The 26,217-nt window shown below is 40.5% G+C and overlaps 1 protein-coding gene across 19 annotated transcripts in view; it reads right to left on the bottom strand.

The window, feature by feature from the left end:
* The window catches only part of RALGAPA2 (Ral GTPase activating protein catalytic subunit alpha 2), a 322,322-nt gene that overhangs the window by 266,879 nt on the left and 29,226 nt on the right, over positions 1-26,217 (bottom strand). For 17 of the 19 annotated variants that reach the window (XR_012419093.1, XR_012419094.1, XR_012419095.1 and 14 more), the window contains exons 2-3: positions 22,966-23,076; positions 18,868-18,920 (exon numbers count right to left, since the gene is read on the bottom strand). The exons of the other annotated variants lie outside the window; for them this stretch is intronic. Coding sequence is in view for 8 of the 17 variants with exons in the window: in XM_005568218.5 (XP_005568275.3) it covers positions 18,868-18,920; positions 22,966-23,076 (164 nt within the window). In the remaining 9 variants the exon portion in view is untranslated. The remainder of the gene's footprint in view (positions 1-18,867; positions 18,921-22,965; positions 23,077-26,217) is intronic. 19 annotated transcript variants of the gene reach the window in all.

The following is a 26,217-nucleotide window of genomic DNA, read 5'->3' as shown; positions in this document are numbered from 1 at the left end:
TCTTCAGATCTTTAATTTAGTCAGGAAGCTAATTTGGCAGTGAAAATCATGCTTTTTAGTTTTCCAAAATACATATTGGTCTTCTTGATTTCGTTTTCTTTTGTTAGTACACAACAAAGAAAAACACAGAATGCAGCAAGACGATGTGTATCTACATGCTTGGATACTGTCAGTCTGCCACAAAAGTAATTTCCAACTTATTCTGAGGTCTGGCCTTTCATTATCACCACTTCGGGGTAAGTTTTCAGATTCACAAAATGGATGGACTTTAAAAACACTCAAAAAGGTTTGGATATGAAATGCATGCCCAATATCTGAGTTACTAAGAATATTCCCAAATGGATAAAATCTTATACAACACTTCAAAGGCTGAAACATTACGCACACTGATGCTTCTTCTTGTACCCAAATATTGCAAGAGCCATTGTTTAAAGTCTATGAGGTCAATAAAAATAAAACCCAGCACAACTATCTATGTCCAAATGCTAAGCCTGTCCCTCAGAAAGCCCTAGATGAAGCCTACCTTTACTGGGGCAAATACAATCTGGCATTTCTTCTACTGCAGCCAATATTCTAAGCTATACTGCTGTGAATGCCACATAAGCTATTGACATCTTGTTTGTAGTTTCACTGGAGAGTAAAAAAAAAAAAAAAAAAAAATCAAGAAAGCCACACAGTGTGAATAAATATTACTTTTCTGAAAAACACATGGCTCTATTTAATGCTCAGTGCTCAGCTGCATCTATATGGTAATCCATTATAGTACACTCGAAATCGAAATTAGGTATTACTACTGATCAACACATCAGGGAATCTGTCATTCTTTTAACTGATTATCCATAGTTCTTTTTTCTTCAGAACCTACTGCATGACCAGGAATAATGTGAAATGTAAGTTGGAGTCTACATAAGATGCTATAGTCTGCTTTATAACTGCTGGTTTTCTTTTGATTTGTGTGGGAAATATTTTTTAATTATTATCAGATGACTGCAATATGCCCCAGTGGATTCACACTTGATTTCAATTCCACGTAGAAAGCTAGGACAGTGAAGAATGAAGAAAATACTACACACTAACTCATGCGAAGGTAATCAACTACAACAATGACCAACTCACATGTTACATCTGAAAGCACAGTGTGGGGAGCAACCCTTCTCCAAACTAGCTACAGGACAGAAGAGCTCTGGGTAAAGAAAATGCTGACCAAGGAGAAAACAAAAGATTTGGTTTAAAAGAAAAGAGGTCTTAGTTACTTGATATTTTGAATAATATGCAGAAAACTTACGATGAGAACTGGACAGTTCAGTTTAAAGAAAACATTCTGTGAATGCCTGTGTTACAAGTATAGTCTGATTTCAGAAGGACCCAGCTGCATAGATGCTTCCAGGGAGACCTATAGAGAGGGGAACTTGATCATTTGCCGTCTTAGGCCTGGCCACTTGTCTCTTACCACAATGTTCAACTCTTTCATGAAGACAGAATATTTGCCTTGAACACTTTCTCATTAACATTATAACAAAATGTTATTTAAGGACCTGCTATATGTTTAAAGTTAAAAGAAAGTTATTCTAGAACTGAAAGTCTATCAGCCACATACCTCCCTTCTTCAATATATCCTACACAATTCATATTCCAGATAATATACAGATTAATCAAAATAATCCAAAAACAAGGGCGTGGGGTTATAAACACTGTGACAGTGAGCTATATTTACATAATTGGAGTTAATATGACTATAAAAAAGTATATTCCTAAAACAACTAACATAAGACAACATCCTAAAAAATAATAAAATAATTTGAATGGCAACAGCAGCAGCAAGAGGATGAACAAGTTCTATACCTTGAAAGATGATGACACTGGGGACCATGCTCAGAATGAAGAAAACAGCACACAGAAAGTTGGAGAGAAGGAAAAAACAGAACAAGACAAGAATCAGAGCAGCAGCAAGAGGAAAGCTGTTGTTCCTGGACCAGCAGAGTATCCCCTACAGTACAACTACACTTTCTGGTATTTCAGGAGAACCCCTAGCCATCCCACCAGCGCACAGAGCTACAAACAGAATATCAAACAAATGGGCTGCGTGTGGTGGCTCATGTCTGTAATCCCAGCACTTTGGGAGGCTGAGGTGGGCAGATCACTTTGAGGCCAGGAGTTTGAGACTAGCCTGGCCAATATGGTGAAACCCAGTCTCTATTAAAACTACAAAAATTACCCAGGGACGGTGGTGGCGCACATGTGTAATTCCAGCTACTCTAACTTGAGCCTGGGAGGTGGAGGCTGCAGTAAGCCGATATTGTGCTACCACACTCCAGCATGGGCAACAGAGCGAGACTCTGTCTTGAAAAAAAAAAAAAGACTATCAAACAGATTGAAAGCTTTGCCTCTGTGAGTTCTTAGTGATTTAATGGAGCCCTGATAGTTCATTCATGCCTGTATTTATATCATGATGTTTATTTACTTTCCTGGTAACCTATTTAAAATTCTAGTTTCCTTAGTTGACTGACCTGAGTCTCAGAGATCAGATTTGTTCATTCTTAGGTTTCTACCTAGACATCCCTAGTTAACGTGTAGGTATCAACAAATATGAGAATTGCAGAGTTGATCGGAAAAGCATAATATAAAAGTACAGGACTTTTTTTTTTTTAATTTAAGTAGATAATTTATGCAGTCCTTATTAAGTTCAAAGTGTCATGGAGAATACAAAAGCTTATAGTACATGGCGTCTATCCTCATGAAGTTTGACAGTAAAGTGAAAAGTAAAGTTTGAAAGTTTGTATTTAAGAACCTCCCACTAGGGTTTTGGCTGTGCTCCTGATCATGCATAAAATATTTTTTTCCTGTGTTCTGAAGGAAAATGAAATCTCTATTAACTGCTTTTGTGGGTACTGACAGTACAGAGAGCCTAGACTATGTATCATCTCCCTCCCAGGTGACTTGGTTTGTGTACCCCAAGAATCTGTCTACAACTAACACCACTCTTGCTGAACAAAGGTTATTATGTACCTCCTAAGTACAGTTGATCTCTAGGCAGAATCAAACGCAGGGTTTGTCATTTTCTTGAAATTATTGAGGTATTAGCCCTGTTTAAACATGTAAAAAAGAAAAGAATACTCTAATAGGTAACATTACAATAAACTACTAAAGAGGGAAAAATAATATAAAATTAATAATAATCTGGGTACAAACTGCTTAAAATAGTTGAGAAGAAGTACAAAAGACATACGGAATTAAAGTAAAATTATGGGGCTATCATCGAATCTTGCTTTATTTATTTATTTTTTTGAGACAGAGCCTCGCTGTCACCCAGGCTGGAGAGCAAGGGCGCAATCTCAGCTCACTGCAACCTCCACCACCCAGGCTCAAGCGATTCTTGTGTCTCAGCCTCCCGAGTAGCTGGGATTACAGGTGTGTGCCACCACACCCGGCTAATTTTTATATTTTTTAGTAGAGACGGGATTTCTCCATGTTCGTTAGGCTGGTCTTGAACTCTTGGCCTGAAGTAATCTGCCCACCTTGGCCTCCCAAAGTGCTGGGGTTATAGGTGTGAACCACTGTGCCTGGGAGAAATACTGCTTTATTCTTTTTTTTTGAGATGCAGTCTCACTCTATCGCCCAGGCTGGAGTGTCGGCTCACTGTAAACTCTGCCTCCCAGGTTCATGCCATTCTCCTGCCTCAGCCTCCTGAGTAGCTGGGACTACAGGCACCCGCCACCACACCTGGCTAATTTTTTGTATTTTTGGTAGAGAAGGGGTTTCACCATGTTAGCCAGGATGCTCTCGATCTCCTGACCTCATGATCCGCCCGCCTCAGCCTCCCAAAGTGCTGGGATTACAGGAGTGAGCCACCGTGCCCGGTCTGCTTTATTCTTGATATTAGAAGAAAAACAATGCAAACGTTATTGTTAAAGATAGTTATTGGAATGAAAACAGAAAGTGTACCTTCCAAATTACAAAGCATATTGCATAAAGCCAAAATCAGTGACCTCTCCCCCAAAAACAAAGTTAGAAGAAAAGCTAAAACCAAGTACAATGGGCATCAGAAAACACAGATGTGTACTGGTTATCACACACAAAAAAGTAGTTAGTATAAGCAGGTTAAATTCCCTTATCAAAGACCAAGTCCATCAGACCCAGCTTTCAAACACAGAAAGACTGACAATAAAATACAGAAAAAGAGGCTCACGTACACACACACACACACACACACACACACACACAAAGCAATATTAGTATCAAGTGAAAAAGTATTAACAGGACAAAGGGAATTATTTCAAATAGGTTAAATATGTAATTTATAATATACCTATAATTCTTATGAATCTTTATGCAACAAATAACATAGCATGGAAATAAAACAATGGAGGCATACTCCATTAAAACAACTTTCAGAAACTAAAGGGGAAAAACACTTTTTAAATGGGAGATATTAACACACACTATAGGCAATACAGTATAATACAGAAGACTTGAATATAGTTATAGCAAGACTGGTTTAACAGCTATATATCAAATACTGAACTTCACAGAATCCAACATTTATGAAACATTTACGAAGTTATTTTTCTAAGCCATGTAAAGAAATCCCTCAAAGTAAGTTTTACATAGGTCACAAGCAAACTCAATACACTGGAAGTCCACCATCAACAGTTTAAGCTAAAAAATTCTCAATTACTTGTAGATTTTAAACACTCAAGTTAAAAAAAAAAAGTAATTCTCAATTATTTGTGAATTTTAACACTCAAGTTAAAAAAACTGATTATAAACGAAAAATAATCAACATTGTGATTCACATACAACAAAAATTGGTCAAAGCTGAAATAAGAGACAAATCCATAGACCTGAATTTCCTGTAATACAAGAACCAAGTTTTAAACTCAAAAAATTGAAAAAAAAAGTTTTGTTAAGGAAGAAATCAATAAAAATAAAAGCAAAAATGACTTATATAATGAAAGTATCACCAAGTATTGTTAATCACTAAGATACAGACAGCTGAACTGGTAGTACTGCAGGTAATTAAATATCCTCTTAATCAAACATTTATTTAATTCATTAAAAAATATTCCTATTAAGTGCCCATTCTGTGCCAGGTACCATGTGAGGGATCAGAGATACATAAAAGACACCATTCCTGCTCTAAAATCTAGAGCTCTAAGAGGGAAAAGGTGAGAAAATCAGGGATGTGAGTACATGCACAAGGAAATGAAGACAGACAAGGTGCACTTCCAAAGGGAGAATACCCTTGAACTGAATCTTGAAGGACAACAGAGGTGAGTCAGGCAAAGAAGAGCATTCCAGGCAGACCAAACAGCAGCAAAAAATAAAAATCCTTCCTGCTTGTTTGGGGACCTGTAAGAGGTTGCCAGTGAGGGCACAAGACAGGTGATAGAGAAGGAGGCACAGGCCAGATGAAGAACGTTCTGAAGGCTGTACTGGAGAGTGTGACTTTTGTCCTAAAGGCAATGAGAATCGAAATTACATCACACAGACAGCATCTGAGGTGAATGAGGGAGAGAGAAGGGGTAGAAGATCACAGATCAAAAGACTACTTAGCAGGATATTCCAATGGTGGGGAAACTGAGGCTCTGAACAAAGTCTTAGGTAGTAGGCAGAAGATAGTATCAAAGAGCACCAGCACAAAATATACAGAGCCACAGAGTGAAGAAATATACTATCAGTACTGAACAAAATAAACAGACGGACTGATGTTTTTTGCAGTAGTCCTCCCTTATCCTAGGGGGATATGTTTCAAGACTCCCAAGGGATGCCTGAAACCACAGATAGTACCAAACTCTATATACACTATGCATAAATTTCTTTTTCCTTCTTCACAATTTCATAGAAGATTCATTCTCACTGTAGATATCTTAGCAACCTCAGCATATAGTTTTTTTCTTTCTTATTAATTCAAGAACTTTCACCTTTTCACTTAATGGAAGCACTGTACAGCTTCTCCTTGGCATATCTGATTGCCAGCATCACTACTCTTGTGTTTTGGAGCCATTATTATTATTATTATTATTTTGAGACAGAGTCTCACTCAGTCACCCAGGCTGGAGCACAGTAGCGCGATCTCAGCTCACTGCCATCTCTGCCTCCCGAGTTCAAGTGATTCTCAAGCCTCAGCCTCCTGAGTAGCTGGGATTACAGGAGCGCACCACAACACCAAGATAATTTTTGTATTTTTAGTACAAACGAGGTTTCACCACGTTGGCCAGGCTGTCCTCAAACTCCTGGCCTCAAGCAATCCACCTGCCTCAGCCTCCCACAGTGCTGGGATTACAGGCATGAACCACCACGCCCGGCCTGGAGCCATTATTGAGTAAAATAAGAGTTACTTGAACACAAGCACTGTGATACCACAACAGCTTATCTGATAACCAGGACCACTACTAAGTGACTGACGGAGAGCTAGCCTCTACAGCATGGATCCACTGGACAAAAGAATGATTCATATCCCAGGCCGAATGGAGCAGGACGGTGAGAGATTTCACCACACAACTCAGAATGGCATGCAATTTAAAACTTATGAATGGTTTATTTCTTTAATTTTCCATTTAAAGTTTCTGGACCCTGATCGACCACAAGTAACCAGAACCTCAGAAGGTGACACTGCAGATAAGGGGGACTACCATATGAAGTACTAAAATGTGATATGCAAGATGTTTTTACTAGGTACAAAAAATGCAACCTTCAAAAACTGCAAAGGCGGGCACTTAATAGATTTCAAGGTTATTTTTTCACAGAACGAACATTCAGTGACCTTTACAAATCCACAAATTAGTAGCATATAATTCTACTCATAGTATGTGGGGTTTGCCTCAAATAAAGCATTCACTAAAACAGATTCAAAAGGAGTCTTCTTTTCTTTTTCTTTTTTTTTTTTTTTTTAATTTTTTTTTTTTGAGACGGAGTCTCACTCTGTTGCCCAGGCTGGAGTGCAGTGGCCAGATCTCAGCTCACTGCAAGCTCCACCCCCGGGTTCACGCCATTCTCCTGGCTCAGCCTCCTGAGTAGCTGGGACTACAGGCGCCCGCCACCTTGCCCGGCTAGTTATTTGTATTTTTTAGTAGAGACGGGGTTTCACCGTGTTAGCCAGGATGGTCTCGATCTCCTGACCTCGTGATCCGCCTGTCTCGGCCTCCCAAAGTGCTGGGATTACAGGTTTGAGCCACCGCGCCCGGCCAGGAGTCTTCTTTTCACAAAAGTATCTTACACAGGAGATCTCAGTCACAACCAAATCTGCCATGCTATTCTTCGTTTCATGCAAGTTTCCCTTTTCTGCCTGAAAACTACTGCATTTTTCCGATCTCTTCAGTTTTGGTACTAGCATTAGTTGGCCATCTGTTTTATACCATTTTTTAGGGGAAAAAATCACTCCCAGACAGTTTCTACATATTTGATGAGTACAGAGTAACAAAACCCCAGTGAGATGCCACTACTTGGTTCCCACCACCCCATAAATTTAGAGGATTTAAACTCCTGCCTCAGCACAATTAGAAGGCATCGTACACCTGCAGGTTGGCTTGGGACTGGCCAACCTGTCAAATTCATTCAGCAAGTGCCCAAGGCCTGCAGGCCAAGCCGTGCACAAAGGCTTCAAGCCAGACCCTTCCAACTTGTACAGTGTCACAAACCACATCAAACACTAGATGTCACTCTGTAACAGCCACCACACTACACATCCAAACAGAAAACAAGTAATAGATTTATGATAGCAGGTTTTGTACAACTCTCTCCTAAAGGTATATATTAATTTTTAAAAAACCAACTTACCCAAACTGCATTAACAGATTAATTTTAATTAAAGAGAAAAGAGCTCTCTACATATCTCCTGCTATCCTAACAATAAATACACATGCTCAAGTTTCACTGTGAATTTCTCGTATCTTTAGCCCTAATGCAGTTTCCACCATCTGCCCTTAAAAGATTCCTGGAAGCATTTTTGCTAGTATTGCCTTCCACAGGATCTCCTCTTGAGAGTGTCAGTTACCAACACGTCAAGTGGTACACTATGTGAAAGAGGCCAGGATGCCAGGAGCTCAGGGCACCTGGACCGCAACAGATAACCACAAGAATGTAATTTCAGACTTCCACGAACATCTTATCTCCAGTGTCCCTTCCTCCAAGGTGACCTGAGTAATTTGGTATATCCCGTTGGATCAATCCCAAGTTTCTCACCTATAAGTCTTGATGCAAAAGGAACACTGCGGTCTTTAATACTAAATATGCATATTAAACTATCCATTGAAACTGACTCCTTTCAACTCAAAAACTTGTCTAATTAAAATTACTAACATTCTGTAATAGGATAATCACATTTTAACCAGGAACAGTGCATGCAAAGAATCTCCAAAATGGATCACATGTTTATATTTTGTTCCCACCTTCCAGTTTGTAGAGATCATAGATATTTCACAATCAAAATCAGACACCAGAATAACCACATGCCATAGAGATAAAGGATCTCAGTCGTGTGTTTTATTATTTCTCCAGTATCCAGTACAGGTGATAGCACTGAGGAGCAATTACAGAGCTAATCCACTACCACAGGCAACATGTGAGACCAATGAAAAAGGGTACCTTGGCCACCTGGCCCTCTACTGTGATCCCTGCAGAGCAGTCTCAAGGCAAGATCACACTATGCCATAACAATAATGCTATCATTTGGAGTTGTTCCCAACCAAGGGTTCAACATCAATAAAAGCCACAAGTACGACTAGCATTACAAAGAAGGCCAGATGATCATACACCTCTATTATCATTTAAATACAGCCCTACGTCATAAATGTGACCCAATATCTTCATCATGATAACTAGAGACATTCATTCTCTTTGCCAGCTGGAACTCAGGGAGACTTTGGGGATGGGAGATGGGAGTCTGTGTCAGCTCAACTCTTTTAAAAATGCTCTACACAAAATTTGAATCGATAGTGGCTTTTTCTCAATTGCAATCGGTCACTCAGAATTATGACAGTGACCAAAGAGCTGTATTCAAAATTGGAATCATTCTTTTAAAGGAAAATAAAATCTACTAAAGCATCTAAATATTTGAAATCCTCAATAAGAACTTAAATTCCAAGAATTTTAGAAGAATCTGCTTTTCTTGTTCATTCTATTTGTTCTTGTCCCTCTTCCACTCAAAAACCATAAAGTGGTCCTCACGGGAAACAAAATAAAAAGCAGTAACAGCCTGAGGGGTTTGTAGAGGAAGTCCTTCACCTCGGCACGGGAGGAGGGAGCAGCACGGAAGGATGGCTGCACACTGGACAGCCCAGAATAAGGAATAACAAAGCAGAGAAAAGCAGAAACTGTGGCAACAAGTTAATTGTAAAAATATGATTCTGCCGCCATGCTATGTATTATTCGCTTGTAAGAAAAGCCATTAGCCATTGTATGAAGAAAGAAAAGGAATCATTACTTAATCCTGTAGGACACCTAGCCTGAATGTGTTGACTTGCCTAGAATTCAGTTCAGACATTTTCACTGAACCTCCACAGGAGCTTTTAATTTGTTTTCATTTTCAAAGAGTTATAAAAGATATGCAATTCCCACAAAAGAAGAGGAGGCAGGGGTTGGGGGAGGAAGAGAGGAGGAGAAGGAGAAGGAAAGGAAGAAGAAAGGAAATAAATCTCAGAATTGTTTGTAATCCTATTATATTCATAACTCTAGTTTTTCTTTAGGCAATTCACTATTAGTATCTAAAGCAAAATGTTACTATTAAATGTGAAAAGTTACAGATGAATGCATTTGGATGGGAAATAAAATCAACATTCAAATTACTGGATTGCATATACAAAGCAATGCTACCGAGAGTGAAAATCAGCCATTTGTTTCATCTTAATGGCACTGTACTGGATATCACTATATTACCATTATCAGGAAAATCATTAAAAATTCTTTTCCCCTACTCTAAGGGAAAAAATTAGAGGCTAAATCCACTATCTATATAAGCTCACCTGGAGCAATGAAGAACAAGAGACCCAGTGTTGAATTCCATTAAAGTAAGACATAGATTCCACTACATCCCTGGATTCACCACTGGTCAAATTATGAATCCCAAACATAACTACACCCAGCAAGACGGTGCACATGTGAGTCCAGCTGTCCAATCCAGCATAACACTACACTGCAGGGAAGGAAGGGAATCAGTACATATAGGCGTGTAATAAATCGTAAGCAATCAAATTTCAATACTAAGGAAAAACAAAAGCCAGCATCCACAGTATTATTTTTCTTTCTCTGTGTATCCTATAAGAAGCCCACATGTCATCTGCACTTGCTGTGTGGTTCACATGCTGCAGTTTGTCTCTTCCATCAATGCTTCTCAAATAAGAATCTCCTACCAAAGGAGGGGTGACAAAAAGAGATGGTGCATCATCCTGGAGTACACTGAAACTGTTTTCTTTATCTTAAAGGGGAAACGGAGAAAGGATGAAGGTGTGGTGGGGAGATGAAGTCCTAAGGAATTTGACTAGCCTTTATTTAACATAATTTTCATTTTAAAACATGCATGATAACAGTAGAATGAAACTGTGCATGGCTTTTCAATTCTGTTTGCAGAGGGTCACTTTGGAGCCATGCTTCCCCAGCCTGTGGAGGTAAATGCTCATTCCCCTCAGCCAAGGGCACTCTGATAATAAGAAGATGCCCAGAGAAACCATTTCAGTAAAATTCTAAACCTAAGTCAAAGTCCTCTGCATCACAAGGATACAGATGTACAAGATACTAAGGATTTAACCGTGTTTAACAACAAAAAGTGGTCTTTCAAACGATGATATAAGGCTCTACTGGAGGACTCTAGAGCCTCCCTGTACAATACAGTAGCCACTAGCCACATGGATCACCTGAGGCCAGGAGTTTGAGACCAGCCTGACCAATATGGTGAAATCTTGTCTCCACTAAAAATACAAAAATTAGCCCGGGCATGGTTGCGGATGCCTGTAGTCCCAGCTACTCGGGAGGCTGAGGCAGGAGAACTGCTTGAACCCATCAGGCAGAGGTTGCAGTGAGCCAAAATAGTGCCATTGCACTCCAGCCTGGGCAACAGAGCGAGACTCTGTCTCAAAAAAAGAAAGAAAGAAAAAAGTCACAAAGTTTTGTAAGTCACGGTTGTTGGCTTTAGAAGAATTTGCTTTTCTTTGTTCATTTTATTTGTTCTTGTCCCTCTTCCACTCAAAAACATGTATAAAACTGCAAACAAAAAACATGGAGTTAGGATTTTTACAGTCTCATTAGGAAGCTAAGGCATAGCCACATTAAGGGATAACTATGGACATCCAGCCACAGTCAAATGATAGCACAAGGTAGTGCTATTATATCAGTCCCCAGGAAAGAATAAGCACTTCCAGCAGGAGTTGCCAGGAGAAATTGGTGGGTCTGAACAGGGTCTGAGAGAATGGGCCAGATGGGGAGAAGAGCTAAGGGCAGTCCCTGAAAAGAGAACTGAATAAATGAAGAGGCAGAAGTGGAACTATGCAAAGAGAGGTAAAGGGGCAAAGTGTTACCCAACAGAGCACTTCCACGGAGTAACCACAAAACACGAAGGAGAGCTACACCGAGAGCCAGGGAGAGGACTGTGGGTGTTAGACCAGCCTGGGCCACACTTTCCAGCAAAAAGAACCCATTCAGGTCTCCAGGAAGGCTAATGACAAGATAGAAGCAGGGTTTAATATAGTGGGGTAATTTAAATAAAATTTAGAATAAGGAATCTGTTTATCTGTGATTTCAAATTCTGTGATATTTGAAGAACATCTGAATGAGTAGCACTCCAATGCCAGAACACGTTTACGTTTTGAAATTAAGCCTCTTCTGTCAATGTATTTTAACTGGAGTGTGGGAGGGTAAGGAAATATCAAATTCTATAAACTTTCTAAAACATATATGTGTAACTCCAAACTATTCTATTTCTCTAGTAAAAGGGGATGGCATACAACGTGGCAGAAAGCTTGAAACAGTATCTCTGAATTAACTGTATTGTCTTATTCTCTGTATTCTTGATGTGCTGACATCTAGGGCCTCAATGACCTAGGAAGGATGCCCTTCCAAGAGTTAGCAAATTCCCAAAGATAGTGGCTCAGAGCATGTTTCTGATATGGAAACAACCAATCTCAAATCCATAACCCCAACCACGTCCTTTTATGGACTCTATCCCCCTCCCCTAATCACCCAGGGGCCAGGTACTGGACAACCAGGAGCTACCCACCCCTACAGTCCCGTCAGCTGAAATTATTCAAACTATCCAGTCCTAAGCCTATGTAGTTTGCTTACCTGGCCTTGCCCATTCCTTCCTGCAAAAACCACAATAAAAGCTCCTGCCCTCAGTTCTGCCTGTCTCTCCTTCTTTCCTATTTGCCTACTGATTCTGCCTTGGTGCTTTTCTGTTTGGCTCTGTGTGGCATGTCTGTTTCTACAGGACTGTGAGCATAATTAAGAATTCTTCCTTCATAACAATCATTTCCACGTTTCTGTGCCTTACCACACCTGATTAAAACAAATCCCAGGCACCATTAAAATAACCTCTCAAGCTTGAATCCAGAAGGTTCTCAAGGTCATGTGAATTATTTGATCTTGAGGCCCATTCACCAGGTACCTTGTGTTTCGACACCAACCCTCCTTTCCCTCATGCAGGTAACTAATTCAAGAGCCATCACCAAAATATCACTTCTGAAAAGAACCATTCAGGATTTTCTGTGACTCAGAAGGTCATTACTAGAGTTCTGACATTAATTCATTCTTACCAGTAGACTCTTCAGCTCACCACGAAATGCTGATTTATGCTCCATGAGGACGGGAGGCTCTGTCTGCCTCGCTCATTGTTGTATCTCCAGCACCTACGTGTGTCTGACACGGTGCATACCTAATAAATGTGTCTTATGAATGAATGAATTGTAAAGAACAGTACATGTTGATATAGACAGCCTATGGAATACAGCTTAGAAAGCAGAATAACCAACACTCCTAAGTGGTAGGCAGCATGCTAGTAAGTTAGGAAAATAGGTTCTAGAGTTAGACTAAAGATTAAATCCCCACTCTCCCACTTACTAAGTGTGTACCCTTGGGCAAGTCACCTAACTCTACAAAGCCTCCAACATTTCATTCATAAAAACTGGGAAGACCAAACCTACTTCAGAAGAAAAGGATTAAACAGGCTAGCCCATGTAAAACATGTAGATTCCTGTCAAGATGGTAAATGTAAATTCATGTTTAGGAGTCCCACACCATCATCCTCACATCTCCATTTGAAATAAAAGCAATGATGGATGAAATATGTTTTTTTAAAGTACAGTAAAAGTAGAGTCATAACCATAGTGGGAAAAAATATGATAGGCAGGGCACAGTGGCTCATGCCTGTAATCCCAGCACTTTGTGAGGCCGAGGCACGTGGATCACCTGAGGTCAGGAGTTCAAGACCAGCCTGGCCAACATGGTGAAACTCCACCTCTACTAAAAAATATAAAAATTAGCCAGGCGTGGTGGCAGGCGCCTGTTGTCCCAGCTACTTGGGAGGCTGAGGCAGGGAGAATGGCTTGAACCCGGAAGGCAGAGGTTGCAGTGAGCCAAGATCGAGCCACTGCACTCCAGCCTGGGCAACAGAGCAAGACTCCATCTCAAAAAAAAAAAAAAAAAAAAAGACAAACATCTCCATGAACCAACAGAAACTCTCCTAAGTGGTGCACATATCTGAAGCTACAGGCAAACGCAGCTGAAAGGTCAACTTCCAAAAGGTACAGGTGTTCCCACTAGAGAGGAAGGCAAGTAAAAAGGTCTGCTCACTGCCTGAGACCATGACCTGGACAGGCTGGTGGCCTTCACTGCACATTACTTACTTTATCAGAATACTATAATGTCTCCAATACTCTACATCTAAAAACTACTGTTTCCTTTTCCAAGGTTCCCTTTCAGGGCATCCCTGACTTACAAGGCAGACAGCAGCTCTCTTTACATACTCTTCTTTCATGCCTTCTTATCTCTTACCTCTATGCTTTCTTCCAAGCCATTTCTTATTTATAGAATATCTCTACATGGTATCGCTTTTGTGATTTAACACATCTTATTAACTCCACCTCTTCTCAAGGCAGCCTTTCCCAATTATTTACAAAGTGATAAGTATTCACTTCCAAACGCTTATAAACTATCTCTTTACAAGCTTTACAAGGCACTATCCTACAAAGCAGCAATGAAATTACTTAGTACCCAGAATGAAACATACAAATTACAACCTACCTTGTAAAGCCAGAGACAGAGGGAACATAAGCATAAACAAAACTAGTGCAAGTGTATTACTCATTCATATTTACCATGCAAAATGAAAGTTTTATGAAGCCTTGAATAATATATATTTGCTCTATTATATAGGCAACTAATCCTCTGGAAATGGTAATGAATCAGTATTAACACCCTCCCTAGTCTAGAATTTCGGAACACGAAGAGAAGGTTTTGAAACTTCTGAGAGAGGGATAGATCTAGAATCTCTGAAGAGTTTTCCTGCCGCAAGCCAACTAGCCCTTAGATCCACGACAACAAATCTAATTCTTAAAACATTGCTGGGCTTTGAAGAACACAGAGAAACTAAAAAGGGACTAAAAAATGGTAGGGGAAGAAGGAGGAGTAAAGAGGGAAGAAGAAAGGAAGCAGAAGACAAGTGAGCCAAAACCTGATCTGTGAGCAACATGCAAAAGAAAAAACTGCAGAATGCCAAGGAGCTGATGGCAACACTAGCGCCAGGATCTACAGGTGGCTGTTCCCTCCAGCACCCAGTCCCCAACCATGGTAAGTTTAGGGAACTCAACCTGAATTTCCATTCATAAACCAGAACCCTCAAATGGAGCTAAAGTGCCCTCAATCAAGAGCATTCCCAGACTCCCGGCAAAAGCAAAGACAAATCTTCTGGGAGAAACCAGAATTAACAAACATGAAATCTGTAGTCATTCAGTACCACTCTCAAAATCAAATATCACAAAATATGCAAAAAAGAAGCCACTGTGAATGAGAGGCAGCTGAAATAACAAGCATAATTAGACAAACACTTCAGCTACTAGGATTATCACATACAAAATATGAAATATTATGCAGTAAATGTTTAAGAAAACAAAAGATGTCTAAAAATGAACAACGATCAAGAGACAATCGAAAGCAACCAGCCACGTAAGAATGCCAAACCAAACAAGCTGTTAAAACATGAAAAAAAATCATTGAAATGTACAGCTCAATAGATTGGTAAAGTAGCAGATTTGTTCCAAAAGAAGAGAGTCAGTGAACTGGAAGAAAGAACTGAAGAGACTTCCCAGAATGCAACACAAACAGATTGGGGGAGGAGAAAATAAAAGCAAGCTTAAGAGACAGGGAAGACAGATCAACAAGTTTAAATAAGAATCCTAGAAAGTATGGCCAGAATGAACAGAAACATATCAATATTTGAGAAGACGATAGCTAAGAATGTTAGAGAACTGTAAAACATGAATCCAGAGACATGAGAAACATATATATACACCAAGTAAGATAAGAAATCTTCAACTAGATATTTTGTAATTAAACTACAGAACAACAGACACAAAAGATCTTAAAAGAAGCAGCCGGGCACAGTGGCTCATGCCTTGTAATCCCAACACTTTGGGAGGCTGAGGTGGATAGATCACGAGGTCAGGAGATTGAGACCACCCTGGCTAACACGGTGAAAACCCGTCTCTACTAAAACACAAAAAAATTAGCCAGGCGTGGTGGCGGGTGCCTGTAGTCCCAGCTACTCGGGAGGCTGAGGCAGAAGAATGGCGTGAACCCGGGAGGTGGAGCTTGCAGTGAGCCAAGATCGCACCACTGCACTCCAGCCTGGGGGACAGAACGACATTCCATCTCAAAAAAAAAAAAAGAGGCCAGAAAGAAAAGCCATTTAAAGGAACAACAATTACATCAAAAAAACAGAGTTTAAAGCTGCTACAATGGCAACTAGAAGATAGTAAAAATGTGGCATAAATACTACTCCTCCTCCTACTACTACTACCACCACCACCACCACCACTACTATGGTATGTAATATAAAAACTTCTTGAAGACAAAAATTACCACCACCACCACCACTACTATGGTATGTAATATAAAAACTTCTTGAAGACAATAAAGACCATGCTAAGGGAGATAAAACTGAAGGGCTTATGACTTTTCAAAGAGAAGCTTCTTTGCCAATACATTTTAAAACATTGGCAATAAGAACAAATCCTTAGAATTCTCCAAATTCTTAGAAAAATATATAACTTACCAAACCTGAATCGAGAAAAAAAAAGAAAAATCTGAATAATACTAAAACAAATCTAAAACTATTAAAGAAATTGAATAAGTTGGTAAAATCTTCACATAAGTAAAAAAAGCACCCCAGTTTCAAGTGGTTATACAGGAAAGGTAAACAAACTTTCAATGACAGCTCATTTCAATCTTATAAAACTATGTTATACAACAGAGAAAGAAGAAATGCTTGACAATAGGTTTTATAACCATTATGACAGGACCAGTCAAAAACAATATGAGCATGAGAAAGAAAAACTGAGGCCAACCTCAGCTGTGAACATAGATCCAAGAATGCAAACAAAATATTAGTCCAGGCTGGGTGCAGTGCCTCATGCCTATAATCCCACAACTGTAGGAGGCCAAGGCAGGAAGATCACTTGAGCCCAGGAGTTTGAGACCAGCCTGGGCAACATAGGGAGACCGTATCTCTACAACAAATTAATAAGAAAAAAAATTAGCTGGGCACAGTGATGCACACATGTAGTCCCAGCTACTCGGGAGGCTGAGGCAGGAGGATCACTTGAGCTTGGGAAGTCAAGGCTACAGTAAGCTATGTTCACGCCACTGTACTCCAGCCTGGGCAATACCCTGACTCAAAGAATAATAATAATAGTAATTAGTCCATCCAAAAATCTAGAACTATAATTCACAATATTAATACTTAAGAAAAATCATCATCATCTCAATCAAGTTTTTTCAAGAAAAAAAATTTAAAAACCTCAAAACCCATCTAAGATTTTTTAAATACATCTCAAACTAGGAATAGAAACAAACTTACTTAATTTGATAGAGAATCTACCAAAAAGTTACAGAAAATATTACTCTTAATGTTTCACATTAACAAAACTCTCTTTAGATCAAAAACAAGATGACGCTTTATCACTTCCATTTACCAATGTACTGGAAGGCTGAGTCAGGGCGGAAAGCAGACCAACTGGCAAGTCTGTTCATTCCTTACTCACAGACAATCTGTCTACCAAGAAAACAAAAAATCTGTAGGCAAAACGTAGGAATTAAACAAGTCACATATATTTACCTAATCCAGCAGTGGGAATGAATAAACGAACTAAATTTAAAAACATGGATAAATCTTAGAATTAATGTTGAGGGTAAAAAGCATGTCAAAGGTGATTATGTACCATAGAAGATCATTTCTATTACACTCAAAACCAAACAAAACCACACAAGAAATTATTTAAGGGTATAAATATATGTGGTAAAGCCATTTTTTAAAAGAAAGAGGATGATAAAATGCAGGGGAATGACTGCCACAGAGGTGAGAAAGGATGGTGGAATAGCACCTAAGTAGTTTTTAGTTCCTAAAATGGGGAAGGAGGAGGGTGTCAAGAGTATGTGCTTTATTACCATGCTTCCTAACTTACATATGTTATAGATTCTTTAACCATTACATAAATAATTAAGTTGATAAAATAGTACAAATGATGGTCAGTAGATACATATTTAACTAACACACTTAATTAAAGCTCCTGTTAAAAACAACTCACTTACACAGGTTTCATTCAAAGGAGGGTAACCAAAGGAAACATAATAACCACTACAGAATATGCAGTGAATCAATGTGTGTACTCTGGAAAGGAATACAGCTCTCAAAGGAGAGAAAGGGGAACCAGGGTTATTGAGCACTAGCCATGAAGACAAGTCCTGGGCTGGAAGTTTCCCATATTTTGTTTTTTTCCATAAACCCAGAAAGCCCCTCATCATAAGGCCCTGGAGAACTCTTCTACTGTAGGAGATCTTTCCTACAGTGGCTTCCCTCTAGAGCCAGCTCTGCACCTGTTCACATCAGGCCTTTCCTTTATAGCCATAAAAGTTCATCTTCTCACACCAACCTAAGCATACACCTCTCAAACCAGAAATAATTTCTCAAAAACCAACAATTAACTTTCAGAACCTATAATTCAGTTCTGAGTGTGTTCTCCAGGTACCCATAATCTGGCCACTTAACTAATATATTTGGACAAGAAAGACTTTAAGCTTAATAAGTCAAAAATCACACCCAAACACTGTTTCAACATTGAAGATATGATCAATGCACACAGATATACAGATGCATACAGATCATAACCTCACTAGTAGAAAAATACAAGTTTTTGCATGTCGGATTTATATATATGTATATATATGTGTATTTATATGTATCGATGAATCATCTCCAATGTTAGAGTATAAGAAATTTACATAAGACTTACATATCAGTTTATACAACATTTTTAGGTATTTTTTATTTTTATTTTTTTGCAGTGCAGTTTCTCAGTGTGACTATATGACCTTTTGGAGAGCAATTCAGCAATATCTGCTACCATTTAAGATGTGTGTACTCTTCCATCTAATAATTTCACATCTAGGTACCCATACAGGAAAAACTTTCACACGTTTGCAAAACAAGAAAATCACAAGAAAATTCTTTGTAGAACTGTTTGTAAAAGTGGGAGGGTGGGAGGAAGAAAGGAAAGAAAAAAAATATGTCCACCAATAGCCATTTTTGTCTTCAAATAAAATTAAAGATCAAAAATACTTTATTTCCAACAAGAATTATAAAAGTTAAATAAATTCATCAAAACTTACTTCAAAAAGGAAGAGGATGGAGTCCAGCTCCTCCCTTTGTGACTTATTATTCCCTGGAATATTAAAAAATAATTAGTTATCATGACATCATTTAAACTTTAGGACATTACAAATTATGCTAACAGGCAGCTTAAAACTAGTAAGCCTCAACATACATTCATTTATTCAAAAAATAGCAAGAGGCAGTATGGAGAACACATTAGGATTGCAAACAGACAACCGAGCCAGACTGCTTGGATCCACATCCAGCAGAGCTGCCCCTTGCTAGCTGTTTGAACACAGCTTCCATGTTTTCCAACTTGTGACCGAACTATGATGGGTAATTTATTCATTTCTCAACTAGTTACTTATTGGCTCAAATTGTGGCAGAATGCACAGCACAAAGAAAAATTTCTAAGTTGGTAACATAAAAAATCATAGAGCAGATAACTATAAAAGTAGTATATCTTTTCGGGCAACTGCACATTGTTCTATTGATAATAACAATAGTAATAAAACCTACAATACCTGCAGCAGAGGTTACCATTTTTTGTCCTCTCTGTGTACCAAGCATCGTGCTAAGTGCTTGACATACGTCATTTAATATAGGAATCAACAAACCTCTTCTGTAAAGGGTCAGACAGCAAATATCTTAGGCTTTGCAGGCCTCTCTTACAAACACTCAAATCTGCTGTTACAGTACAAAATCAGCCACAGACAATACATAAATGGATACGGCTTGTACAATAAAACTTTATTTATAAAACAGGCAGCTACAAGCTGTAGACCCCTGATCTAACTGAATCTCCACAGCTCAATGAAGTAGATATCATTTACTCATTCGTTGAAAAACTACTACAGAATGTCTATATGCCAGGGATTATTCTAGGCCCTGAGCATACAGGAGTGAGCAAAACAGACAACAACTCCTGCCCTCAAAAAGTTAATATTCTGGCAGGAGGGGGCATTCTATAAATGAGCGAGAAAAACAACAGGGAAGGCAGATAGAGAAGCCTAAAAAGATGGTATGCAATTTTGACTGGGGAATTCAGAGAACATCTCTCTGGTAAGGTTACATCTGAGACAAGATCCTTTGAGGTTAGGAAGCAAGCCATATGGAAATGTGGGGGTTTGGAAGCAAGCCATACGGAAATTTAGGGGAGGTGTGTTCCAGGCAGAGGAACTGAACAATGCAAAGTCCCTGTAGCTGAGCATGGCTAGCATAGTCAGAAAACAGCCAGAGGCCCTTAAGGCTGGAGCACACAAGGGGCAGAGTTGGAGCAGCTGAGGTTGGAGAGTAGGTGAGGCAAAGGAAGGCAGATTAGGTGGACCCTGAGACCACTGTAATGGCTGGGAATGAGAACCCATTTGAAAGTTTAGAACAGCCAAGAATCATGATTTGACTCATATTTTTAAAGGACTCCAGCTGCTCTTTTGACAAGAAACTATGGGATGGGAGAGGGCACAAGTGTGGCAGTGGGAGATCATTTCTGCGGCTAATGCTATAATCCAGGTGAGGATATCAGGAGTTTTAGTGTTACCAGTGTAGGCAATGAGAACAGGCCGGTGATTCTGGATGTATTTTGAAGATAGAGCCAATAACTCTGGAGTTTTTGCCTGAATAAATGCAAAGGCTGAAGTTATCACAAGATTATTTATTTAATTATTCCTGGTAGGCATTTTCTTTTCTTTTTTGGGGTACACTGTCTTCCCTGCACTCCAATCGAACACAGATTATACTAAAAGCAAAAAAACTTCAAAAATCTCACTATTTTTATTGGCTCTTCATTATGATTCTTTGCAGTAGATTGCAAGAATGGCCACAATCAAAGACCACTGCAGTGCCTCACCCTGAATTCCTTCCGCTCCATGCTTGACAACTGCCTCTGTTCTATACGAGCAATCAGGGCATCTGACAAGGGGTCCCTCAATGTTTCCTCTCCATCTCAAAATGTCTCCATATCTACACTATCCCCTTATCTGCTCCTCCGTACATAGAAAGGCCACCTGTACACTCCTCTCCATGTCTCTTCTTCTTCCTTGACCTGTCTCAACCCACTTCCCCCAACACCTGCACCATCAGTTATCCCCCACTCCAGCTGACCCACTCCTCAGTCTGCAAACAGGCCGATGCATTCCTCAATAGCCTGTCCATGACCAGGGTGAGACACAATCTGTGTCTTCACATCAAACTTTCTGAAAGGATATTCTCATGGGTCACCTTCACCAGCTCACCGCCCTGTGACTCTATGTTCATCTGTTTGGCTTCCGACCTGCTCCTCACCTAGAACCTTTCTCTCAGCACTCACTGACCAGCACACTGAGGGGTTCTTACTCCCCAGCCCAGCTGCATCTCACGCACCAACGGGCTGACCCTACATGACTTCAATTCTCTCTCCCCTGGGCCTCTGTGACAAAACCCTTTCCTGGCACCCCTCCCACTACTCCATCACTTTCCTTTGCATATACCCAATAAAATAAGTAATTATCTAAAAGTTCTGACCATCACTCTCTTTCTCTGTATACTTTTTCCCTTGGCAATAGCATGGTTTCATCTCTTTTCTCCCAAGATCCAGTCACCTACATTGTACCGTCCAGCCAACACCTACACCAAGGTATCCCCCAGGCACCTCAAACACAGACTGCCCAAAGCCACTCTCACCCTCCTGCCTTCCAAATCTGGCTCCCCTCCAGGGTTCCTACTGCTAACGGTACCTCACAAAGCAGACTCAGTGTCCTGAAAGCATCTTTGACTTCTCCCTTTCCCTTATAACCAAGTCTCATAGATGGTAGATCCACTGAGACACAACACTTTTCTTTTCCCTTAACTACTGCCTCCCTGGATCAGGCATCACCATCCCTCACATGAATGATAGCATCAGCCTTCCAATTGGTGTTCCTGCTTCTAGTTCACTTGCTACTTTACAAGACACTTGTCATAGCAGCAAACGCTTTCAAGAGCTCTAACCACCTCCAGAACAAAGTCCAAACTCCTTAGCCTGCAATTCAAGGCTCCTTGCAAGCATTATCTAATTTCCTGCAAATCTCTTTCACACACCTTTGCTGCAAGAGGAAAAAAAAAAAAAAGCTTTTCCCATACATGTCGTAAGAACAGCCCTAGCTCTACTCACGTTCTCCCCTCCACCAGCAGTGCCGCTCTCTTCCACCTGAAATCCTGCTGTCCTTCAAGGTCCATTCCCAAGGCCACCTCTTCCCCAAAGCCTCATCTATACACTCAGCAGGAAGTCATCTCTCTCACTTCCCAAGAACCACAGAATTCTGTCTAAATGTCTTACAGAACAACTAACTTTTTAACTTTTTTCACAGTTATTTATGCATATGGCTTATTTTTTAAATGAATGAGTAACACCTACTTCATAGAGCTATAGGGATTCAGATTTAGCCCACAGACTACACGAAAATGAAGGAAGACGGTGACGGCAGCTACTACTCACTGACCATGGACTATGTGTCAAACTCTGTCCTAAAATGCTAGGATACCTGTGAACCTGTTTAATGCTGACAAGAGGACGCCAAAGAGAAACGGCCAGAAGGGTGGGGCCGGGTTCCCAACCCAGTCTGGTTCCCCAGGCTACACTATCCTGCCGCTTAGGTGACAGGATGTATAAATGTATACAGAACAGAATGTATAATGTGACCTTGTTGGTTTGATTTTCAAAGAATATAGTCACAAACATATATAAACATAATACACTAATAATATATCTGGAAGGAGATGCAGGAAATCTTTCATAGTGCTGCCTCTGCAAGCAGAGCAAAACAGACAGTTGAGTTTTCCTTTCAGGTCCTTTTACAGAATCCAAATTTTTTAAACAGTACGCATGCATAACTTTTCTTTCTAAGTAACTTATTCCTTTGAAAATCATGCTCTGTAAGGGTTTCTTCTGCTGTTTTTGCTAGCCATGTGTTGTTCAATTAACATGTGTATAAGTGAAAGCTCAAGAGAAACAAAGATGCCACCCTGTCCACCAGGCTCTCACAGCTTTGCTAAAGTCTTGGCAAGACAGAAGGCTTAAAAATGTATAATTTGTAGCTCAAGATATACACAACTTATAAAAATGCCTGCATGTTTAAAAAAAAATACACAGAAATGCTTACCTTTTAATTTCAAACTATTTTCCAGTGTTATAAAATTTTCATAGAAGATGAAATATATCTGAGAATAGTTGGTCTCAAAAAACTGCTTAAGATCACTTGCATCCACATTATCTGAAAAGAAAAAGTTTCCATTTACGACAATTCACTTTATACAATTACCAGAATTTAGAAACAACCTTCTCTGAAGAGAAGGCAAGTACAACTAGTTTCATTCTGTTATAAGACAACACAGAACAAAACAGTATTCATGTTTGTTTATTCTCCACCTAAGAGAGTTCTTAATTGAACCTTGGGTACCACCCATTACTCAGCCCTGCTCAGGAGACTGTGGGGCCAATTCAGGGAGGTCGGAGCTGACAGGCGCCAGCAACGACAGACCAGCTAGAAGGTCGGAGGTAAGCAGGGGCAGGTCTGGGGAGGGACAACATGACTTCCTGTTAGGGGATGAGGAAGTAGAGGTTCATGAAGGAGGCAGTTTTTGACACAGGCTGTGAAGAGGGGATAGGGTCGTATCTCTGAAAAACAACTTTGCTGGTGGAGCTCCTAAATGGACCAATTTCTGCTTCCTCCCCACCAACATACCTCTCTGGGCATGAAAACAGAAACCAGCTCAAGTGAACTAGCACAGGCTCCCCAACCACAAGCTTCTAGATGACCTGCCCCACTCATGTATGGACACTGTAGGACCTACCACGTGTTCCTAGAGTTGCCCCTGTTGTACTAGACAGTTTTGCTAAACCACAGACTGCGGACAGATAGGCGGGGGTGTGGGAAACTTAGCACAGTGACAACTCCCACTGGGGCTGAGTAGCAACACAGGCAGTTCTTCCAAGGGCCCCGGTCAGCCAGGGTAAAACCTCACAATGCTGGGGGTCAAAGTAGTCACCAACTGTCAACATACCTTTGTACATTTTCCTCAGCAAACAAGGTTGTTTGTGCCATTTACAGTCCTGACCAAGGAGTTGGCACTTTGGGAGAATACACTAGCACTTTGGGAGAATACACTAGCACCTGAGGAAAAGTAAAAACAGCTTCCTGGAGCCAGGCATTGTAGCTCACACCTATAATCCCAGCTACTTGGGAAGCTGAGGCAGGGGGATCGCCCGAGCCCAGGAGCTTGAGGCTACAGTGAGCTATGGTTGAGCCACTGCACTTCAGCCTGGGCAACATAGTGAGACCCCTGTCTCTTAAAAACAAAACAAAGCAAAAAACAAACAAACAACAAAAAGCTTCCTTAAAATTCTGTAAGGATTACTCAAGAAAAACATGTGTTGCTCTTCAGTCTGTAACAGTGTTGTACCAATTGCCTTTGCAGTCCTAACACTGAATCTATGGGAATATACATACTATGGTGTTCAAATTACATAATGTTAGCAATAACGCAGATGATTCTGAAGAGTTGTTTTTCTCTGATAATTGTATAAGAGCTTTTCATGCAAAAATGTGCCCTGGCTCTTTGAAATAATGCATGTAAGGTGTTTATAAAGTCTTACGAGCTGCCAATTTCACACTATATTTACTGCACCAAAGTAAAACTGGGCACAGAGCTGTGAAAATTCCTAGCAAGGAACAAATTTACTGTGTGAAAGCAGGTAGCAAGGAAACTAGTATCATCAACCCACACGAATATTAACATTCCTGTGAGCTACACAATCTTGCCAAGGAATCCTTGAGTGCCTTGTGCAGAATCTGCCAGTTCCAAGAAAGAGTTCAGTACACTTCAACTCTAATGCAAACTGCTAGCCCATCTACCACTCACTGAGCCCTCTTTCTGAAGCCGGCTTCACTCAGCTGGCTCCCACTCCCCCTCAGCAGTCAGCTGAAACACCCCCACCTTACCCCCAAGACTAGGTCTGCGCCTCTGCTGTGTAGCCCCCACTCTATGCTTCCCTGTCACAGAACACATCACATTTTACTTAATTATGGTGGAATTCTGATTGAATTCCTGACTTAATTCTGAGGGAATGCTCTGTCTCCTCCGTTAGACATATTCCCTGCCCTCACAGAACCCACAGTCTATCTCATGAATCATTATGTCCCATGCATCTAGCACAATATTTAGTTCAATATTTTCTTGAATGAATTGAGAATTCATGAATTAGCCTACACATACAATGATAATGACTATACCTTGTAAACCTACAAGAAACAGCCTAACCCTCAAAATCCTTGGGGAAATCAAAAGACAAATCTTATCTCTGCTGAGGACTCCTGATTTCCATCTGCAGCCCTGACATCTCCCACTGTAGGCTCTAGTCTCACAGCCTGCTGCCAGCTGATTCTCCACATGAGGATCTTAAAGCCCTCTCAAATTAAACGTGTCCAAAGGGAAGTCCTCCATCAGATCCTGTTCTTCCCTCAGGCTCTTCCATCTCAGTAAGTTGGAACCTCCATCCACCCCGCTGCTCTGGCCACAGCCTGGGCATCACTCCTCACTACCAATCCCCAGTATGCCATTCTATTAGCCTGCCTTTATCACGTACATGTTCCAGCCCTGGACGGCCTTGCCTGGTCTATGTGGCCACGAACCCTCACACAGGCCGCGACCTCTGCCCATTGCCTGGGTTCCCTGCTTCCACTCTTCTTCCATTCCCCGTAGCAGCCAACACGAATATTTAATAGAGTCAATCAAATCAGATCACTCCTCTACTCAAAACCTTCCATCTGCCTCCAGTAGGACTTAAAATCCGAAATCTTTACCATGGCCGGCAAGGCCCTGCCCGATTTCCCCCACTCAACACCAACTTCACTGCACACCACTCTCCCCTTCACTCCCTATCCTCTAGCCACTGTGGATTCTTTCCATTTCCCAAACTTCCCAAACACATTCTCCACTTGGGGCCCCTGCAGGATGCTACCCCCACTCCCAGATCTTCATGCAGCTGGTTCAGTGTATGAGACAAAGTAGCAAATGCAGACACTATGTCTGTTCATCCTGCTTACATAACAGCAGAATTCCACAAAATCCCTTGCCAGCAGAATTTTACAAAGCCCCTGACTCAAAGACTCCGCACAGCCCTTCAGAAGAATGCCCTGAAGATAATAAGCAGGATACAGCACCGGTTCCCACATCTCCTGCCTGAATCATGGCATTTTCAGAAAAGATAGATTCGTCTCAGCCCTTGCCTCTTCCTGCACATAATATCTGACAGCATTAATGATTATGCCTCTATAATCTATAACCAGATGGACCCTCACACTCAAACCTTGATAAGATTTTGCTCTAATGTAATTTCCGAGCACACTTAATGT

This window comes from Macaca fascicularis, chromosome 10 (assembly GCF_037993035.2).
Source record: "Macaca fascicularis isolate 582-1 chromosome 10, T2T-MFA8v1.1".
Classification (NCBI taxonomy): domain Eukaryota; kingdom Metazoa; phylum Chordata; class Mammalia; order Primates; family Cercopithecidae; genus Macaca; species Macaca fascicularis.
This window is presented reverse-complemented; position numbering and strand designations above follow the sequence as displayed.